The sequence below is a fragment of the Polypterus senegalus genome, chromosome 10 (genome assembly GCF_016835505.1).
Source record: "Polypterus senegalus isolate Bchr_013 chromosome 10, ASM1683550v1, whole genome shotgun sequence".
Taxonomy (NCBI): Eukaryota; Metazoa; Chordata; class Cladistia; order Polypteriformes; family Polypteridae; genus Polypterus; species Polypterus senegalus.
Genome location: NC_053163.1, coordinates 27,336,433 through 27,356,091, shown reverse-complemented (window position 1 = coordinate 27,356,091; position 19,659 = coordinate 27,336,433). Strand labels below are relative to the sequence as shown.

Genomic DNA, 19,659 nt, shown 5'->3' with positions numbered 1-19,659 from the left:
GATTCCTCTGTTTGAATCAATAAAATGTTTGTTCTTCGGAGAGATAAGAAACTCAGAAAATGAGAATTGAGTAGCAGCGTTTTTGCTTGGTTGAAGGCTGAGAGGATAACGATGTTGTGTATCTTCTTATCATGATGCCATCCCTGCAAACCCTATTTTATTCTATTTTTTTTTTTTTTATTATTTAAAAAAAAAAAAAATCTTGTCTTGAACATACAAATCTGACAGCACGTTTCGGTGCTAACTTTGATATCCTGGCTGCCTCGACGTCCTTTCACATTCCAGATTCAGTGCTGCTCAGGAGAGGAAAGATAAATCCAATCGCCTTTTCCCTGTCGTCATGTCTTTATTTTTTTCTTGTGTTCTTATCTTGATTGCTTGATGATCTCCAGGTGGGGAAGATCTATAATTGAAAAGGAAGCAGATGGAAATCAGGGAATCTTGACAGAAACGCGTAAATAGTTGCCTATTTTCCATTCAGGTTATTGGTGGATAACAATGTACCCCCTCCTCCTTTGCTCCTTTGCCATCTTGAACTTGGTATAACAAAAGGAGCAGCAATCTCCACTCTTGGTTTTCTGTACTTGGTTGCTGATTTCTTTCATTTATTTTGGCCGGAGTTTCAGTATCTGAGCAAACCTAACCTTGCCATCCTTATGGCCTATCACCGCCTTTCTCTTTATTTCTTGCTTTTTTTTTTTCTTTTTTTCACCTTGCCGCTGCCAAAGAATGGTAGGCGGCAGGAACATCACACTAGGCAAAAACCGGTGGTCAACTGTGACAAACTAAAACACACAAAAAAAAAAAAAAACAACAAAAACTGAAAGTTCTCATATGTTTACAAACTGGCAAAAGAGCACTAAGCTGCAAAAAGAGCGAGATAGAAAGACTGAAGGGGTGGGTTGGGGATGGGGCAATGCAACCTCATATATATATATATATATATATATATATATATACATATATATATATATATATATATATATATATATATATATATATATATAAAGAAATATATAGAATCTTTTTGATGCTTAAAATATATGTTTTTAAAATAAGACAATTTGTTATTTTTATTTTTAAATATGTATCTCATATTTAAAATATTGGTTCTTTGTATCAGGATTGCATATATGATTTTATTATAATACTTGTGCACATTTGTGGCCAGTATAGTTGGTAAAATGGAATGATCCGAGATTAGATATTTTTAGACAGAATGACTGCACTACTCGATCAGGTATGGATGCTTCCCTTAACAAAAGATATTTCCTTAAATCATCAGTCTCCGAATTCCTAAATTGCTCGGGGCACTCCACTGTTTCTAGTAATTTTTTTAACTGTAGCCCCATGTTCACATTATCAATCCACTCTTTTCACAGTTCATTGTACAATGGCGTGTTGTCTCTGTTGCTAAAATGATAAGAACACGCAGGGCATACCCCCAGTTGACATGTAAGCAGGAAAACCGTATTCACGACACACTTTCTAAATAGACATTGGATTCTGGTATGAACACGGACTGATTGTTGTTAACACATTTTCAATAGGTCTTCCCTTTATTCGTTGCCAGTATCTGTCATTTGATTCATTGACAATGAAGCTTTTGTGATGAAATGTAAATGAAAGTCGGGCTGTGCACAGATGATAACCATTCATGCCACACCGCTTTAGTCGTTTCTGCGGTTTTCGTGTCACCTATTTGGGTTAGAAATGAGTTGATTCCAACCTCAATTAACCCTCATCTTCTTGGAGCTTCCTCACAAAACTGAATCTTCTTTAACTCATTGAGGTTGGAAAATTCCTGTTAAAAATCTCAGAATTTGCTCTTTTTTGCTGTTAATACAAGGTAGTCACTTCCCGTGCTGATATTATTCACACATAACAATATGTGGTTAGGGGACAGAGATCCCGAAAGAGACATAAAAGTAGTCTACAGCCACCAACATCATTTTTTTCCAAAAGAAAGGTTGGTAGGGTCGTGTTTGAATGCTGACTTTGTTCAATCTAATGAGACGTCAAGCAGAACGACACATTTAATTGGCTAACTAAAAAGATTACAATATACAAGCTTTCGAGGCAGCTCAGACATCTTCTTCAGACAATATGTAATCAATTTATTAATTTACTTTTCACATCATATTCATGAATCATAAACAATGCTATGGATGGGAAACCAGAAGCCAAAACGTTTAAAAACAAAATAGAAAAGATATGAAGAACAAATTCTTCTGCATTTTTACTTTCTACCCCATGAGCACCACAAGTTTCCACCACATGAGCAACATGCACACCTCATTTTACTGCTGCCTAACTACCACCTTAGTGAACCACCTGTGTCTCACATGGAAAGCTGGAGCTGAAAAGCACAGATGTGGATTACCACATCTGGAGGTAACTGGGATTCACAATCTCATCTTCAACTTGGATAGGGAATGATCAAGTCAGTTGTAGGCTTGCATATGTGACATTACGAGTTTGTTATGATTGGTTTGTTCCTCAGTACTGTTAGCTTGTATTATGTGTAGCTGGTGAGACATTCTGGGTGATTACTATGGCATTTTTACATTCTCGTATATGAAGCATAGGGAAAGTATTGTAATCGTCCAAAAATTCAAGGTTGAGATTTTGATGAATCTCGACGTTGTAGACCTGCCTGACTTTCTCGTATATGAAGAACAGGGAAAGAATTGGAATCCTTCAAAAATTCCATTTTGAGATTTTGATTAATCTCGATGTTTTAGACCTCCCTGCCTTTCTCGTATATGAAGAATAGGAAAATAATTGGAATCCACCAAAAATTCCATTTTGAGATTTCGATGAATCTCAACATTTTAGACCTCCCTGACTTTCTCATATACAAAGTATAGGGAAAGAATTGGAATCCTGTAAAAAAGAAAGATACCATTTTTGGAATTTTGTCTGTCTGTCTGTGCGTGTGTGTATACACGATAACTGGAGTACGCTTTCACTTAGGTTAACCAAATTTTGCATACAAGTATTAGGTACAAAATGTAGATTTCCATCAACTTTTGTTTTTTTTTTTTTATTCATGCAGTTGCAGAATCTGATTTATTTAACTTTACTTTTATAATAATTGTTCAATATATTATTAATTTAATTTGATTTGTTGTTGATGGCTCTTTAATGTATATAATATAAAAGTATAATTGTTTTGTGGTTTACTCCTCAAATATCCATCCCCATATTTGAGTACAGGAGAAAGTCTAGGGGAGACCACTCCTGATTTTTTCATATTACAAAGGTGTAGAAAATTTATAGGAAAACATTTCTGGCTCCGGCTTTAGTTACATTTACCTTTGACTTGGAATCATCCGATTAAAATTTTTCTGACTAAAAAAAAGTTGGTCTACAACTGTAGTGATAGTGTGAAAGTGGTCTTAGACACAGATATATTAACCAGAGGGCCTGGTCAGGTCCGAGCTGTTGACTGTTTGACCACATAGCACTCCTTGAAACAAGAATCTTATTTACGTAACTTGTGGGAACTAAAATATGTTTGTGATATGATTGAAAAAGCAGCAAAACAGATAAATGCAACAAAATAAGTTTTGCATTTACAGATTTCTACATAGTTCAGGAAACATCAGTCCGGGGGACTGTTTCAGAACAAGTGATACAGGACAAAGGGTACGAAATTGATCATTACAAGTGAAGAGCTCAGAACAAAATACAAGAGAGTTACAACTCCTAACTTATTAAATCCTAACAACTAATATTAGTTAGACAGAAATTTACCAAACAAGAGAAATATTGAGGAAGTCGGAATTTTGAACCAATGTGGGGCGCTCATTCCACTAGATAGGAGCTACACACGAAAACAGTCTGGATTGAGATTTGATACCATGCAGGGGTGGCATCACCAGACACCATTCATCAACAGTTCTAAGTGGTTGAGAAGGAGCATAGGACCCCACAAATGTATCCATATATATATAGGCACAGACCCACTCACTACTATGTAGGCAAGCATCAAGAATCTAAACTTAGTAAGTGCTTCCACAGAGAGCCAGTGTAGTGATCTGAAAAGATGAAAGACTTGTGCCAATTGGAAGGACACAAGATGTTCCGCTGCATTTTGAATCGTCTGCAACAGCTTAATGGCACATGCCTTTACTCCTGCCAGCAGAGAGTTGCAGTGGTCCATATGTGACAAGACCAAAGCCTGGGCTAGAGGTTGTCCAGCATATTCCATCAGATTTGGTCTGATTTTGTGGATATTGTATGGAGTGACCCTGCAGGAACTAGACACTGCTGCAACTACCCCCAACATTGTATACAGACTTGACAAGTTTTAACAATAGTAAGTTGAGTTTAACAGAGATGGAATGCTAAAGAGATGAACAAACTGGGATAACGAGGTTGCCAGGTTGAGCCGAAGATGGTGTTCCTTCACTCAAGTTACAGTATCATTGATTGATCATTGCCGAGATTCTAGACAATACTGTGTGGCCCTCTGGAGGGAACAACAGGTACAGGTGTGTGTCAATGGCATAGCAGTGATAAGAGAAACAATGGCATGGTAAGATAGGTCCTGGTTAGAAGATGAAGAGAGAGAGAAGAGTAGAGGGCCCAGAACCAATCCTTAGAGCACCACCATGCTTGACTGGTGCAACATTGACATGGACACATAGGGTCTGCCCAACAGATAAGACTCAAACCACTTAGGGTCAGTCCCAGTGATGCTAACATCAGAGAAGATCAACCTGGTGGTTGACTGTTTTAAAGGCAGAGGAGATATCTAGCAAGATGAGGACAGATGACATATTGCCAGGTGATGATATGCTTTTTTGTACATCTAAACACTTAAGATCAGAAAGAACAGAATTTATGCTGTACTAATTAGGACGTATAATGTAGAACCTTTCCTCAACTATAAATGTTGACAATGTTAATAAATGAGTCTGCCATGTTAGAAAAAGCAAGGATGCCTGCTGATGTTGTTAACTCTAGTGGCCACATAAACCCAGCTTCTCTGTTTGTGGTTTAGTAAAAAAAAAAAGTAAGGGTGGTCCAGATCTAATTATGTAGATCCAGATCACCTGGATGACTTTGATTTATGCGGGGACAATTCCAGTTCGCCGCAAAGACGATTCTTCATGTCATCAGTTCGCATGCTTCTCGATGGTCCAGAATTTTTCGGGTGATTATGTAGTAAACTTAATAAGTTATAGCGTAATGAAAATTGCATAATTAGATCTGGAGCACCCTATACATAACATAATGAGATAGCAAAAGAAGAGGATATCAAAGTTTAAATAAAACTCAAGGAGCAAACCACAGTGAATATCATGTCTATTAAAGTGAATTACAGTAATCCCTCGCTATATCGCGCTTCGACTTTCGCGGCTTCACTCTATCGCGGATTTTAAATGTAAGCACATCTAAATATATATCACGGATTTTTCGCCTTTTCGCGGATTTCTGCGGACAATGGGTCTTTTAGTTTATGCCACACGCTTCCTCAGTTTGTTTGCCCTGTTGATTTCATACAAGGGATGCTATTGGCGGATGGCTTAGAAGCTACCCAATCAGAGCATGTATTACATATTAACTAAAACTCCTCAATGCTATAAGATATGCGTCCCGCGCGGAGCTTGATTGTTTGCTTGTCTCTGCCTCTATCTCACCTTCTCTGTCATTCTCTGCGCCTGACACAGAGAAGCTGTTTGCCTAGTTGATACGGATGCACCTCTAAGAAATGCCGCTTTATCGCGGTGATGCCAAAAACACAGTTATTGATTTTTTGATGGTTTGCATTAAGCTCGCTCTCTCTCTCTCTCTCTGACGTTCTCTGCACCTGACGGAGGAGATGTGAGCAGAGGAGCTGTTTGCTTAGAATATACAGACGCTCCTCTAAAAAATGCCGTGGCAAACTTAAAAGCACACGTATTGATTTTTTGATTGCTTGCTTTTCTTTACGAGCGAGTTCTCTCTCTGAAATTTTCTGCTCTTGAAGAGAAGATCTTTTTGCATTCTTTTAATTGTGAGAAAGAACTGTCATCTCTGTCTTGTCATGGAGCACAGTTTAAACTTTTGACTAAAGGGTGTTTTTTCATGACTAGAGGGCTCTAATAATGTTAACAGTGTGGAAGAGTTTATAAGGGCTTAAAATATATAAAAATAACTACACAAACATATGGTTTCTACTTCGCGGATTTTCATCTATCGCGGGGGGTTCTGGAACGCAACCCCTGCAAACGAGGAGGGATTACTGTACTTATTTCATTTACTTTGTGTACAAGGAGGCTGATGCTATGGGGGGCCCAAAAACAGATCAAACCCCTTATTAAGTAGGTGGGAGGGTAAATATAATATGAATAAGGCAATGTTGCCAGATGATTATCAAGATGGACACTCAAGCAGGGACCAAATAGTGTAAAATGCTGTGACTGCCAGAGACAGACAGACAGACAGAGGACTGCTTTGGCCAAAAATATAATTATATGAATACTGTGGTGCATGAATGAGTGAACATTACCTGCATTGTGAGGGACCATCAGTTATGGCACTACGGCCATGTGGCATGTTTCCCCCAGGGTGATCCAACTCATAAGATCCTCATTGTTGGGGTCCAGAGTGGCTGCACCAGTCCAAGTTGTCGCCCACGTAACACCTGGCTGCGGCAGATAGACGGTCATTTCCGGAGGGTGGAACTGGACCGCGTGTCTGCCTGGGGGGTTGCCAACCAGGATCCCGAGTTGTTTCGTCGTGTAATGGGTGCGGCAACACACTGTGCCAGTGAAGGCTTCCCAACATGACTTGACTTGACTTAATGAATGAGTGGGAGGGTCCCAAAATACTCATTAGTGTTTGGGCCTAAAATGTGCTTGCGCTGGTTATGAACGTTGAGGTCTACAATTAGGGGAGTACTTGCCCTCTAAGGTAGAACAAACTACCACCACCTCCATCTTGTCTTTGACACAGAGCAAGTAATGTTGACTAACAGTCTTTACACAAAGAGGAGGCTCACAACACTCAGTGAATCTCTAGAATTCTGACTGGAAAAATACCAAAGTGTAAAAAGATAAATTGACAAATGATGAAATCAGATGGGGAAAGTAGGGACAGAGGAGGCTGATGGCTGAATAAGAGATTAGCAATTGAGGCAACCGGAACCAAAACAAGAATATAGTTAAATAGTTTCAAGTGCAACAACGAATGGAAGAAAATATGTTTTCTCAACTTAGGGTCAAAGTAACTGGAAAGAGAGACTCTGTCGCTGTCACTGCTAGAGAATTGTACTTCAAAAGGTGGGAAGAATACTAGCAAACGGTTGAAAAGGATTGGAAGAAGAGAGATAGTTATTAAAAAGGCAAAGTTCACAACTGAGAGAACAAACATTTACTTTCTAAAACCAATACATGAAACAAAAATCAAAGTCGATCAAGGCCATAAGACTATGTCATTAACCAAGAAAGGAAAACCTAAAGAACTGAAATGCTCCTTGTTTCTATCTGCAGTTTCAGATAAGGAAAAGTTATCTGGTATACCCTAATATTACGCAGACCTAATGACTTGATGCGCCACACAATTACGGGTCATTTACAAGGAAACGAGTAAATAAATGGCACCACTCATTAATAACAATAAATGGCACATAAGAACATTCAAACAATTCTCAAAAACACTGAAACAAAAAAACACTCAGAAAATACAATCTCCATAAGCAAAAACCTCTAAATAAATTAGGAAAAAAAACAAGAAATACACACGTGAAGGTCAAACAAATACCAAATAAGAAACATTATCGTAACAGGGATTCATTCAGGATGACTCCCCCTTATACTATTAGAGTGTTCTGTGTATACCAATGTCATACATCTGCTGCAGGGTGAACCGAAAAATTCCCAGAATTGGTCAATCGCATGGAGTAGAGTGTAGCTATCAACTATACTACTACCCCTTGTAGGCCTACTCTCTTGTTAATCCATGCGATCAAAAATTAGTGAAGTTGTTTGCATCAGCAAAGACATTTGTAACTGCAGTCAACCAATTTAAGTTACAAAGTCATATGAAGTTGTAGGCAAACTGCTTATGAGGAATTGGATAAACATGTTTTTAGGTGTGCCACCATGGAAGAACAGTGATTAACGTTGCTTTCTCATGAAGTAAGCACCCTGGTTTTAAATTGCACATGTTTTAGCTAAATTACTGACTGTATATTAGTCCAGCATGGGTATGTATGTGTGTGTGTGTGTGTGAGTGGGTCCTGTGATCAACTGGTGGTCTTTCACAATCCTGAAATGGAAGATTGTGTGCATGCTAATAAGTGTGTGTGATGTGATGTGAGTCTTGCATGGCTGTAAATTTTCGAAATAGATTGGATTACCCCAACACCTTCAAAATGGTTTTTATTTTCTGTTTCTTCTTCAACATCTGATAAATAATCTGCATTGAATGTTTAAAGGTTCTTTGGCCCAATACATTTGAAGGTATTAAGCAACTGTAACATTAAAAAAGATAAACAACTTCATGTTCTCTAGCACAACATGCCTGGTTCTGCACTTTAGTCTAAATATATTGCATTATTCTCTACTTACTTGGATTAGGAAAAATCTCTGATGGTTAATTTTATACTCTTTGCCGGTTCATTCTTACTTCCAAAAATCTATTCATTTTCTTATAAACTTAATAATATGATAAAGATTACACATTAAGTGTAAGATTAAAAGGTCTAAAACAAAATAAAACTCCTTTCACTGATTACCCATTAGACTGGGAGGCCAGAGCCAAGCCTGGCAGTGTTAGGTGAAGGGCAGGAACCAACCCTGGACAGGGCAACAGTCCATTTCTAGCTCACATATGCATACAACCAAACTCTTAATCACGTGGCTGATTCTCTTAAAAATAAGTACCTGAAACACAAAATGTGATTTATCCTGTTCTGTAATGTTTGCTTTTCATAGAGGCCTTTGTAAATTTTGTATTCCTTGCTAAATATGTTGGATAAAAATATGTACGGGTGGCTGAAAAAGCATAACAATAAGATGAGGAAGAATTCAGATGTGGGTATAAATAAAGTTTTTGATGCTTAATGTAAATATAGGAAACCTTACAAGCACAGTAGAAAGTTAAAATATTTAATATCATTACAGAGTAAGGTGTGTGACACTAGAAAATATTGTCTGATGACACAAAGACTCTGGTGTACAAGTAGAGTCATTATTTTTCACAGTCAGACAGAACACCTATCTATCTATTGTGAACGCTGGCCCGGACACACACAGACGGACAACATAGTTCCACCCAACACACGTTTATTTTCACAATATTTACAATTAGTGCACTCACAAACCCCAGTGCCTCCAGGCACCGATTCCCCCAATGTCCAGGCCACACAGTCCTGTGCCTCTCTTTCTCCTGGCCGCCTCCAGTCCTCACTCCAGCTCCGTCCTCTTCCACCCGACTTCCGCTAATGACTGGAGGGAGGCGGCCCCTTTTACAGGAACCCGGATGGGCTCCAGTTGCTTCCTGGCAATCTCCCGCGGACACACCCCCGTGTGGCGGAAGTGCCAGCTGCGCACCCGGAAGCCGTCCGGGTGTCCCCTGTCGTCTTCCCCCCGGCACTTCCTGGTGTGGCGGAAGTGCTGGGCTCCCGGGATAATCAGGCACTGGGGCGCCGCCTGGCGGTGGCCACGGGCCCCTACAGGGCTGGGCTTTCAAGCCCTCTACCCGAGGCCTCCAGCATAACCAGGACGGACACCCCCTCTCGGTCTGGAGGAGGCACAAACCCTCCTCTGGTCCTCCTGGGCATCCCGGCCGGGAACCACACCATCTACCTATCTTTTTTTTTTTGTTCTTTATTTCGCCTTATACAATTTCTTGTATTATAGGAATTTGTTAGTTTTCACGTACCCCTTGGGGTCCTTCAAGATACCAGTGCAGATCCTTAGCCTCAGAGCCACCACTCTACCCAAAATTGATCTATTGATCAATAGATATTAGTGTAGTTGACAGGATTAGATAGATAGATAGATAGATAGATAGATAGATAGATAGATAGATAGATAGATAGATGAGTATAGTGTAGTTGGCAGGGATAGATAGATAGATAGATAGATGAGTATAGTGTAGTTGGCAGGGATAGAAAGATAGATAGATGAGTATAGTGTAGTTGGCAGGGATAGACAGATAGATAGACAGATAGATAGATAGATAGATAGATAGATAGATAGATAGATAGATGAGTATAGTGTAGTTGGGATAGATAGATAGATAGATAGATAGATAGATAGATAGATAGATAGATAGATAGATAGATAGATTCACTAGCTGTGCTACCCGTCTAAATCTATGGGTCTAAATCTAATTTTGACACCGAAGATGTTGGTGAGAACATGGCAGCTGCTTAAATTGTTAAAATGGATTGTTACTTTTGTATTTGTTGCATGGTATTATACATTGCTCACTGATGAAGTGCTGCTATATAGAACTTTTAAAACGTTATGTAGCCAAAAATATTAAAAATAGAGACTATCAGATCTATCAATCTACAGTATATATCCTATAAATTTACATTCACATTTATTTGGTTAGTAGATGTTTTAATCGGGCGGCATGGTGGCGCAGTTGATAGCTACCCAGGTCCTCCCTGCGTGGAGTTTGCATGTTCTCCCTGTGTCTGCGTGGGTTTCTTCCGGGTGCTCAGGTTTCCTCCCACAGTCCAAAGACATGGAGGTTAGGTGCATTGGCAATTCGAAATTGTCCTTTAGTGTGTGCTTGGTGTGTGGGTGTGTGTGTGTGTGTGCGGGCCCTGTGGTGGGCTGGCGCCCTGCCCGGGGTTTGTTTCCTGCCTTGCACCCTGTGTTGGCTGGGACTGGCTCCAGCAGACCTCTGTGTCCCTGTAGTTAGGATTTAGCGGGTTGGATAATGGATGGATGGATGGATGTTTTTATCCAGAGCGACTTTCAAAAGATGTTAACATAATCGAGTAACATTAGGCGAGGGCCTGTTTGTTCAGCAAGTGTAATAGGACAGATAAAAAAGTGAAAAGATGTAATAACTAATAAACTTACAATCATAGATAAAGAATCAATAAACCAATTAAACTTAATGTAACAACAAATCAACCAACAATATGAAAGATCACTGAGCAAAGTTTTGTTTTTTTCAATCAATTTCACAGATGTTCACAGAGTAGATGAGTTTTCAACTGTTTCTTAAATTCATTGAGGGAGTCAGCAGTTCAGAAAGAGCTGGGTGCCTTGCTCCACCAACTAGGAACTACACCGAAAAAGAGTCTGGATTGAGACTTGATACCACCATGCAGTGATGGCATCGCCAGATGCTGCTCACTGGCGGACTTGAGTGGGTGAGAAGGAGCAGAGCAGCTCACCAGGGTCTCCATATGCATAGATGTTGACCCACTGACGACACTGTAAGGAAGCATCAGGGATTTGAACTTATATGGTAGTAACCAAAAACTGCAGGATATGTCTGTCTGTATATAAAGCCAGTTTTAGACAACAAGAGAATATATACATCAGTTATATTTTCTAGTTATAGATTTTGGAATGCTAGTTCTGACATCCTTAGGATTTATGCATAAAAAAGTAGTTAAAGACAGACACAAATCTATCTATCTATCTATCTATCTATCTATCTATCTATCTATCTATCTATCTATCTATCTATCTATCTATCTATTTTTCTATCAGAGTTTAAGGTCACTCACCTGGGCAGCATCACATGCTGCTTCTGTCTGCTGTAATATGCAGAGGAGTATCGTGCACTTTTGCAGGGGGTGCTGAGTGAGACTTGATTGAGAGTGGAAGCGCAGCACAAAGGACAATCAAAGAGTTGTTGTTTAACTCCTGCTTTCTCTGCTTTTCTTCAGAATTTTAGCATTAAAAACTGTCCACTGTAAACTAAGAGGACAAGTTAGACATGACAGTGTTCAGGATCACAACCCAGCAAGGCGGTTCCACAATTTTGGAATCCAATAGGATTCAAAAAGTACAAATTCTTGCCTTATGAAAGCAGAAACATTGATAGAGAAGCAGTGTGGATGACTGATGGAATGATCAGCAATATCAACAGGGTCACCATTAAAAAAACACATAAACCTTTGCTTTCTTACTTTAATCCATTCTACAAATGTACCCGGGCAACACCAGGTACTTTAGCTAGTTCTCTCAGTGAAGCATAAGGAGTGAATATTCCGGGACAGGCCCGCTAATAGAAAGCACCCCAAAGGGTCTGCTTAGAAACATCAAATCAAACCTAACCTAACCTGTATGTACATCAGGATGTGGGAATCAAAACTTGACTACCCTAAGGAAAATGTAATGTTAGAGAAAAAATGAAATTAGGTGTTCCATGGTATTAGGCAGAAATTAAAGGATCAGTAAAAAATAAATGGAAGAAAACATTTTGGTGTAGTGAGTAAGAAGCTGCCAGTTATGACTGTGAATTGCCTGTGCTCCAATTACTTTAAATTAAGGTATCCATCCATCCATTTTCCAACCCGCTGAATCTGAACACAGGGTCACGGGGGTCTGCTGGAGCCAATCCCAGCCAACACAGGGCACATGCAGGAACCAATCCTGGGCAGGGTGCCAACCCACCGCAGGACACACACAAACACACCCACACACCAAGAACACTCTAGGGCCAATTTAGAATTGCCAATCCACCTAACCTACATGCCTTTGGACTGTGGGAGGAAACTGGAGCGCCCGGAGGACACCCACGCAGACACGGGGAGAATATGCAAACTCCACGCAGGGAGGACCCAGGAAGCGAACCTGGGTCTCCTAACTGCGAGGCAGCAGCACTACCACTGCACCACCATGCCACCTAAATTAAGGCATCATCCTTAAAATATAAAGGTAGAAACACTGGACATATTGCATGGCTGGGACTTGCACTCTCCCTCTGACTGCTCTTTAAGTAAAGGGGTGCCACCATTTCCACTTCATCACCGTTAAAACAGACCTAAATCAACACGACACATAAACGGTGGATGACAAAGTTCTGTTACTGCTGTCTGGCTAGAGCTCTTGAAGGTGTGACGCCAGGAGAGGCCATGTAAGGCGGTGCACGCCTGAGCCTGCGATAAGAGCTAATTAAAGTCTAGTCGCCTGGAGCGCACGCGTGCGTGGCGTGTGCCGTGTGCCATTCCGCAAGCTGAGTAATCCATCCGTCCATTTTTGTACTCAGTTTTTCCATTAACAATTCAAAGTAGTCTGGCAAACACTACCTGATGATTCTCTTCCATGCAGTTGAATATTTTAATATCTACAGTACCCTGTGCCAGCTAGAAATTGACTTAATATTTCTAACCTAAATCTGTTAACTGAATGCTTTTACCCTTTTTTTTGGCTCTAGTGTAATATGCATCAATAACAGTAATCCTCCTAAAATATTGCAAGTCAGGGATCTACTTACTTAGCTTCCTTGCATATACTTTATTATAGAATAAAAAATAAGCTTATCTCATCATCACTTGGCAGGCGTTCATTCATACTTTATTTTACTAATGGAGTCTGTCTAGTAAAGAGCCCAAGCACTGCAGCCTCATCACATGCTGTATATATTCATTTCTACTCTCAAATCCATCTTTCACAATTTAGAGCACTAATAATAAGAAGTACCCAGAAAAAGAGAAATGTTAAAAAAAAATGTTTATACTGCTTGCCGCCCATGACGCACTAAAGATAACGGTGACCGTTATTTTCGGCAGCTGAGACTACTGCTGCGGCCTATTAGATTTCATCATTGTGGCACCTTAGTAAAGAATGTTGATGTGCAGATACCAGGCGCCCTGCTGGGAGGTTTTATCTACTTTGAATTTTAATGGCTGCAGCTCAGGATCTGCTGTGTTGATTTACGCAGAAAGGCATTGCACAGTTTGGAGGGCAGCAGACATCCAGTAGGGATCTTTCTAGACATAAGATAGGTGTGGTGGTGAAAGGAATTAGATGATTGGAAAAAGCAGCAAGACTGATAATATAAATCTATATCTAAATCTAAAGAAGTTAGATTTAATGCTTGCAACAGTAACATCAAGGTCTCTTTTAAAGTCCAGTTAATTGCCTTATTAACACCGATCTCTTTAATGGAAGTTGTTCTTCAGTTCAGACAGTCTGACCACCTGTGCCTCAGTCCCTTAGTAGGTGTGACTGAGATTTGGGGACAAGTGTGTGAAGCTGCACCCCGTCTCCATTTAAATATCCACATGGTTCATTTAAAACATAAGCTAACAGAACGACAGCAGTTTGAGGAGTTTATCGATGATGAAGGGTGTAGAGGATACTGTAGGTGGTTAGAAATCAAGAATATCTACTTCTGCTCCCATATGACTGTGTCAATGAGGGCTGTAAATGTATACCTGGTTAAATAAGAAATCCAAACCTGATTATGAAAGACTGCTAGACTAGGGTCACAATAAGAGAAGCATAAAATTCATAACACTGGGCTACGTGGGCTGACTAGAAATGCCTCCTACTGATGAAGAGGGATGTAATCAACAGAGAATGAGAATTAACAGGGGCCTTCATGGAAATGTTTTCACATAAGTTCTTATCTTCTAACATTTATGAGAGCAAGGGTACCTGACAGAATATTGGAATAACATAATATTCTCATTTTTATTTTTATAACAAGAATAAGTATAGAAGGCACTCAGTATTAGATCTTCTTGGCGTATGAGGTAGTGGTGATTGGGGTTGGGGGATTAGCATGATATTGTGAATTATTGATCCCCCCCATCCATGTTTCATCTGCATTTCACTGGCTTGCATTTCAATTGGATAATAACATTCTGTTTACAAAATGGCAGTATTTACAATAAACCTATATTTTAAAACCAAAATCAAATAAATTCCTAAATTTAAGAAGGGAATTTAATCTGGTTCTCTCAAAATATCTATTATCTGTAACAGTATGCTCCAAAGAAGTAAAAATTGTCTATGATGAATAATAATTCCAAGGAACTTTGTGCATACATAACGTAATATGATGTTACCTTCTTTGTCCTGTTTAGTCCAATTCAAGGCTGCAGGGGCTGCATATTTTTTATATTTCATACACATCATCTTATTTAAATCTATCTATCTATCTATCTATCTATCTATCTATCTATCTATCTATCTATCTATCTATCTATCTATCTATCTATCTATGTTATCTTGCCAACTATACTACAATTAATATCTCTCTGTCTATCTGTCTATCTTTGTAATGTAAAGGAGGGTGTGGATGGACTTTCTTGCTGGGGTTATTGATTACCAGTACCTTCTCTGAATGGTAAGCCATTATAATGGATCAGCAGTAGGCTGTCCACCAGAGCAATATGTTGCTCCTGTAACTTAGGGTGGTGACATAACTCTGACTTTCTTGTTGTTTAGACACCCACAGGGCAAAATGGGATATGCAGTTGGAGAAGGCAACACTGTTGGGGACCTCCAGATCCACTAGATGGAGCACTTGAGATGGAGCTTCTCTTCCCTCATCCGACTTACTTGGAAGTGGTTGTAACGGGTGGTTTTGATACATCACACATACTCCCAGGCCTGGCTTTAAAGGAATCTCATGTCCTTAGCCAGGTTATCTGGAGTTGGAAGAGGAGCATGAACAAAGTTCACATGAAGTGGAGGAGAAGGAGGAGGAAGAGAAATGTCTAGTTTGTGAAAGAAAAGAAAAACCCTATATTCTAAAACTAATTGTAAAAGTAAGGAATCTTTTGAATCTGGGACTTAGTTGTCAACAATTTTGTTCTGCGTTCTAGTATATTTTATTTACACATGTAGATATATATTTATATGCACATATCTGTATACATGCACACACAGACTATATACAGTATAAGTATATATATATATATATATATATATATATATATATATATAGACAGATAGGGGTCGCTCTCGCTCCCTTGAACCCTTGACCAAGACGTCAGACACCGGATAAAAAACTTTATTATTATTGCACAGTGCACAAAGCACCCTCCTCTCCACAATACACATTAATCAGTACAATACAATCAATAATCAATCCTCCACTCTCCCAGAAGCTTGCCACCCTTCCACCCAGCTCAGCTCGCCCATCTGGGATTTCCCAGAGTCATTTATAGTTCCTGTTTCCAATCCCCCAGTCTATGTGATCTCCTATCACTTCCGGGTCAGATAAAAAGTCTTCTTCTTCATCCCAGAAGCAAGTCATCCCTCTTGACCATGTGACTCGGATGTACTTCCGGGGTGTAGGGCAAATAGTCTTTGTTCCTCCCTGCAGCTCCATCCAGTGGCCCCTGTGGTATCCAGCAGGACTGAAGATGAAAACTACATTGTCCAAAACTCCCTGATGGTATTCGGGGCACCTCCATGCCGCAGGGAGGGCTCCATCTGGCGGCCTGGGGTTATTGGACATTATATGTATATATATATGATAAGGTTCCAATAAATGTAAATTAGCAAATGATCACATTTCTTTTTTTACTATAACAAATGGAATGATTAGCCAGGTATATTATTCAGATATCTTTAATGAAATTTACTGTGTAACTAAAATCAATTCTTCTTTGTGTAGATCCTAAATGGAAATTTCAACATAACAAGTGTCAGAAATGATGACTCTGATATACAAAGCAAATGATGACATACACAAAGTTCTGTGATATGTTGTCATTTTTTTATTGGTAACAAGTCAGTAAGTTGTATGTCCATCATTAGGCATATAACAAGGTTGAATGTGGCTTGTCATTCACCCGATCGGTGTCTGTATTCTTTCCTTTTTGTGGTTTATCATTCGTATATAAATCAATGTTCCTGGTCAGCTGTGTCATAGCTGTGACTAGAAAGGAAGAGAATTCAAGTGTCTTTCCTCAGTGTTCCATATGTTTTCATTTAGGTTTAGGTCAGAGGATCCTATACAGCTAAATAGCTATGATGCTTCAGTGCTCCTCTGGTGGCAGCAGCTTAGGACCACACATTAGGATGTTTTTCAAAAGTGCTCATGGTGTGAACAAAAACAGGTTAATCAACCCATAGGCTAACTGTGGAGTAGACTTGCTGTCCTTTTAGAAAACCAGATGAGACAAGGGATTTGGTATAGCTCTTCAAATCGTCCTGGGCATGACATTAATCTGCATCCAGCCCTGCAAGCAGGTTCTCTAACTTACAGGGAGAACTTGAAGGTTGGTGGCAGGATTGGCACTCCAGCCACTCTTCAGTGTGGTGCTGAGGGTGTCTCCCGTTGTATGGCTGTACTTGGATCTCAGTCCTGGTGGTACGCTATGTGGTGGGTATGGCAACACGATGTAATCAGCGCATGCTCCCAACCTCCTTCAAATTGAGATATCAGACATTGATGATTTATGCCTTTAACAAGTGAGACCTTTCTCCAGATCTCCAATGAAGATGACGTCACCCACCACCCAAGAAACAGGACTTATCCCTGAGGATGAACTAGTGTCATTGTGTTATCCAGTTTAGAAGTTCTTGACACAAGACAAGTCTTTGTTGTTCTGAGGTGTCAGAGGGGAACAGGTTGGAGCTTAGGAGAGCAGGTTATCATCACAGAGACCTTGAATAATAGTCTGTTATGAGACACTTGCTGTAATGTTAGTGCATGATGGATTTGTGCAGGAGCTGCTAATCTGTCTGTCATTGTCTTCCTTATCTGTTGCCTTTCATAAGGTCCTGACCCCGGTCTTTAAGGATGTGAACCCTTCTTGACCCCATTTGTGCCACACAAGCTGGTCAGTACCAAGTGATACAAGATAACTCATGTGTTTCTGGTCTGATAGTGTTGAAAGAGTGCAATGTCCACATTCTGCACCGTTACCTTAAATTGAAGTCAATTTGTTGTATTCCTCTCTACCGTGCTTCATAAGTACAGGCTGACATATAATAAGACACACAGCTCTAATATGAAATGCTGTCTTTAACTATTTAAACTCACAAACTGCATGAGCAAAAAGAAATTCTAATAATGGTTTGTAGTAGAAATAAGGTGTATTCAGTACTGAACCAAACATCCCTTCTGGATTTGCTTCCCTCATTAATGAAGACAAGGCCATAACTTATTCATGACTTGACCATCGATACGAGCGTTGAGTTTAATCTTTAAATATTTACAAAGTCGCCATAGGCATTAAGCATGCTGAATTTGACGGAATATAGTTAACACCTTATGGTGTTACTATTTTACATTTGCTAATATCAAATTCTTTGGGTTATGGCAGAAGTGGGTTACCATGTGAGTGAGTCATATTGGTATTACGATAAAACAAGAAATGGAAAAAATAGTAAAAAGGCAAAGACTGGGGATAGTTAGGTTTTCAATTTTTTTATGTGGTGGTTTAATTTTTTTTAATATAGTGTTTAACCGAAATTTGGTTTCACAGGGTGTGAAATCCAACAGGACTGTAGGAAGTGGATCTGCACAAAAATAATAAATAAATTAAAATCTAGCTGTTCGCCTTGTGAACCAATGCTGATCACAAAGAGCTGGCATTAATCACAGGAGCATTGGATATAAGGCAGGAACGCACCTTGGTCTATACAATATTCATTATTCACAAATAACAATAAAATCATTTTTTAACCCACTTAATAGACAAAGCGAAGCCCTACTAGGCCAGCATCAGTTGCAAAGCTGAACTAACCACAAATGGGACGCTGCACTAAATAATATTTCTTTAACACAAGTTCCTCTGTATTGTACAGAATCTAATAAATATTTCTGAATGTACAGACTAAAATGACATGTTTAGAATGTGACTTTTTCATCTATAAGGATTTTGTTTCTCTTCATATTTAAGTAATGTCATGCAAATCACCTTCTAAATTAAAATACTCCTTTAAAAATGAATTATAAAAAAGTCAATCTGAAAATAGCTGGCCTTTGTTATTTTTGGATAGTAAGCAACATCAATGCTAGAGATTCAAGGCCTGCTGTTTGACTATATTAAATTCTTCTATATGGTGTATGCTTAACATATTTGACAATTATTTTGAGATTATTTTAGAATGGTGAAAACCTCTGTCAATATTTTTACATTTGGAATGGGGAATTGAAATATAAAACTGCAGGAATTTCATGAGCTATGCTGTAATTTATTCAAATAAGGCAATTGAGAATGTAATTTAACATTAATGTATTTGTTCAAGTAATGAAGAAGTACCAGAAACTGTGTTTCAGAGCAGAACTGGCAAAAATCGGATTCACACACACCTAATATGCTCAGGAGATCTCCAGAATCTTCTGGTTCAGGGATCTTCAATGTCAGTTCTGGGGGGCTGTGGTGGCTGCAGGTTTTTGTTCCAACCTGATTGCAATTCTTGAAAATGCCGGATCTTATTTTATTTTAAGCCTTGCCGGTGTTTTCATTCTGCCATATCAGGTCATTCTTCAAATGTAGATTTTTGTCCTTTCCAAAGATATCTGCCAAATAGTGGGTGAGTAATTCTCGACCTTCACTTTTTTCTCTTTCGTTTCCTAATAAATATTTTATTTAACCAGATAGTTCATAATGAATATGCACAGGTGTAACTGGAAACAAGTGTAAATAAAACAAACAAGAATGCCTTAGCTGCCTTAGCGTCCGCACTCACAGCCTCTCTGTGCCTCACAATATTATGGATGCCACTTCTCCTCTTAAAGTTATCAAACCATCTCCTGCTGGCCTTGAAG

General features: G+C 39.3%; 1 protein-coding gene across 2 annotated transcripts in view; it reads left to right on the top strand.

Annotated features, from left to right (window-relative positions):
- LOC120536983 (protein phosphatase 1 regulatory subunit 29-like) overlaps positions 1-15,804 on the top strand; it is a 573,722-nt gene extending 557,918 nt beyond the window's left edge. For both annotated transcript variants that reach the window (XM_039765570.1, XM_039765572.1), the window contains exon 5: positions 15,375-15,804. In XM_039765570.1, the coding sequence (XP_039621504.1) occupies positions 15,375-15,457 (83 nt within the window). In that variant the 3' untranslated portion in view covers positions 15,458-15,804. The remainder of the gene's footprint in view (positions 1-15,374) is intronic.
- Positions 15,805-19,659: the final 3,855 nt, after the last annotated feature.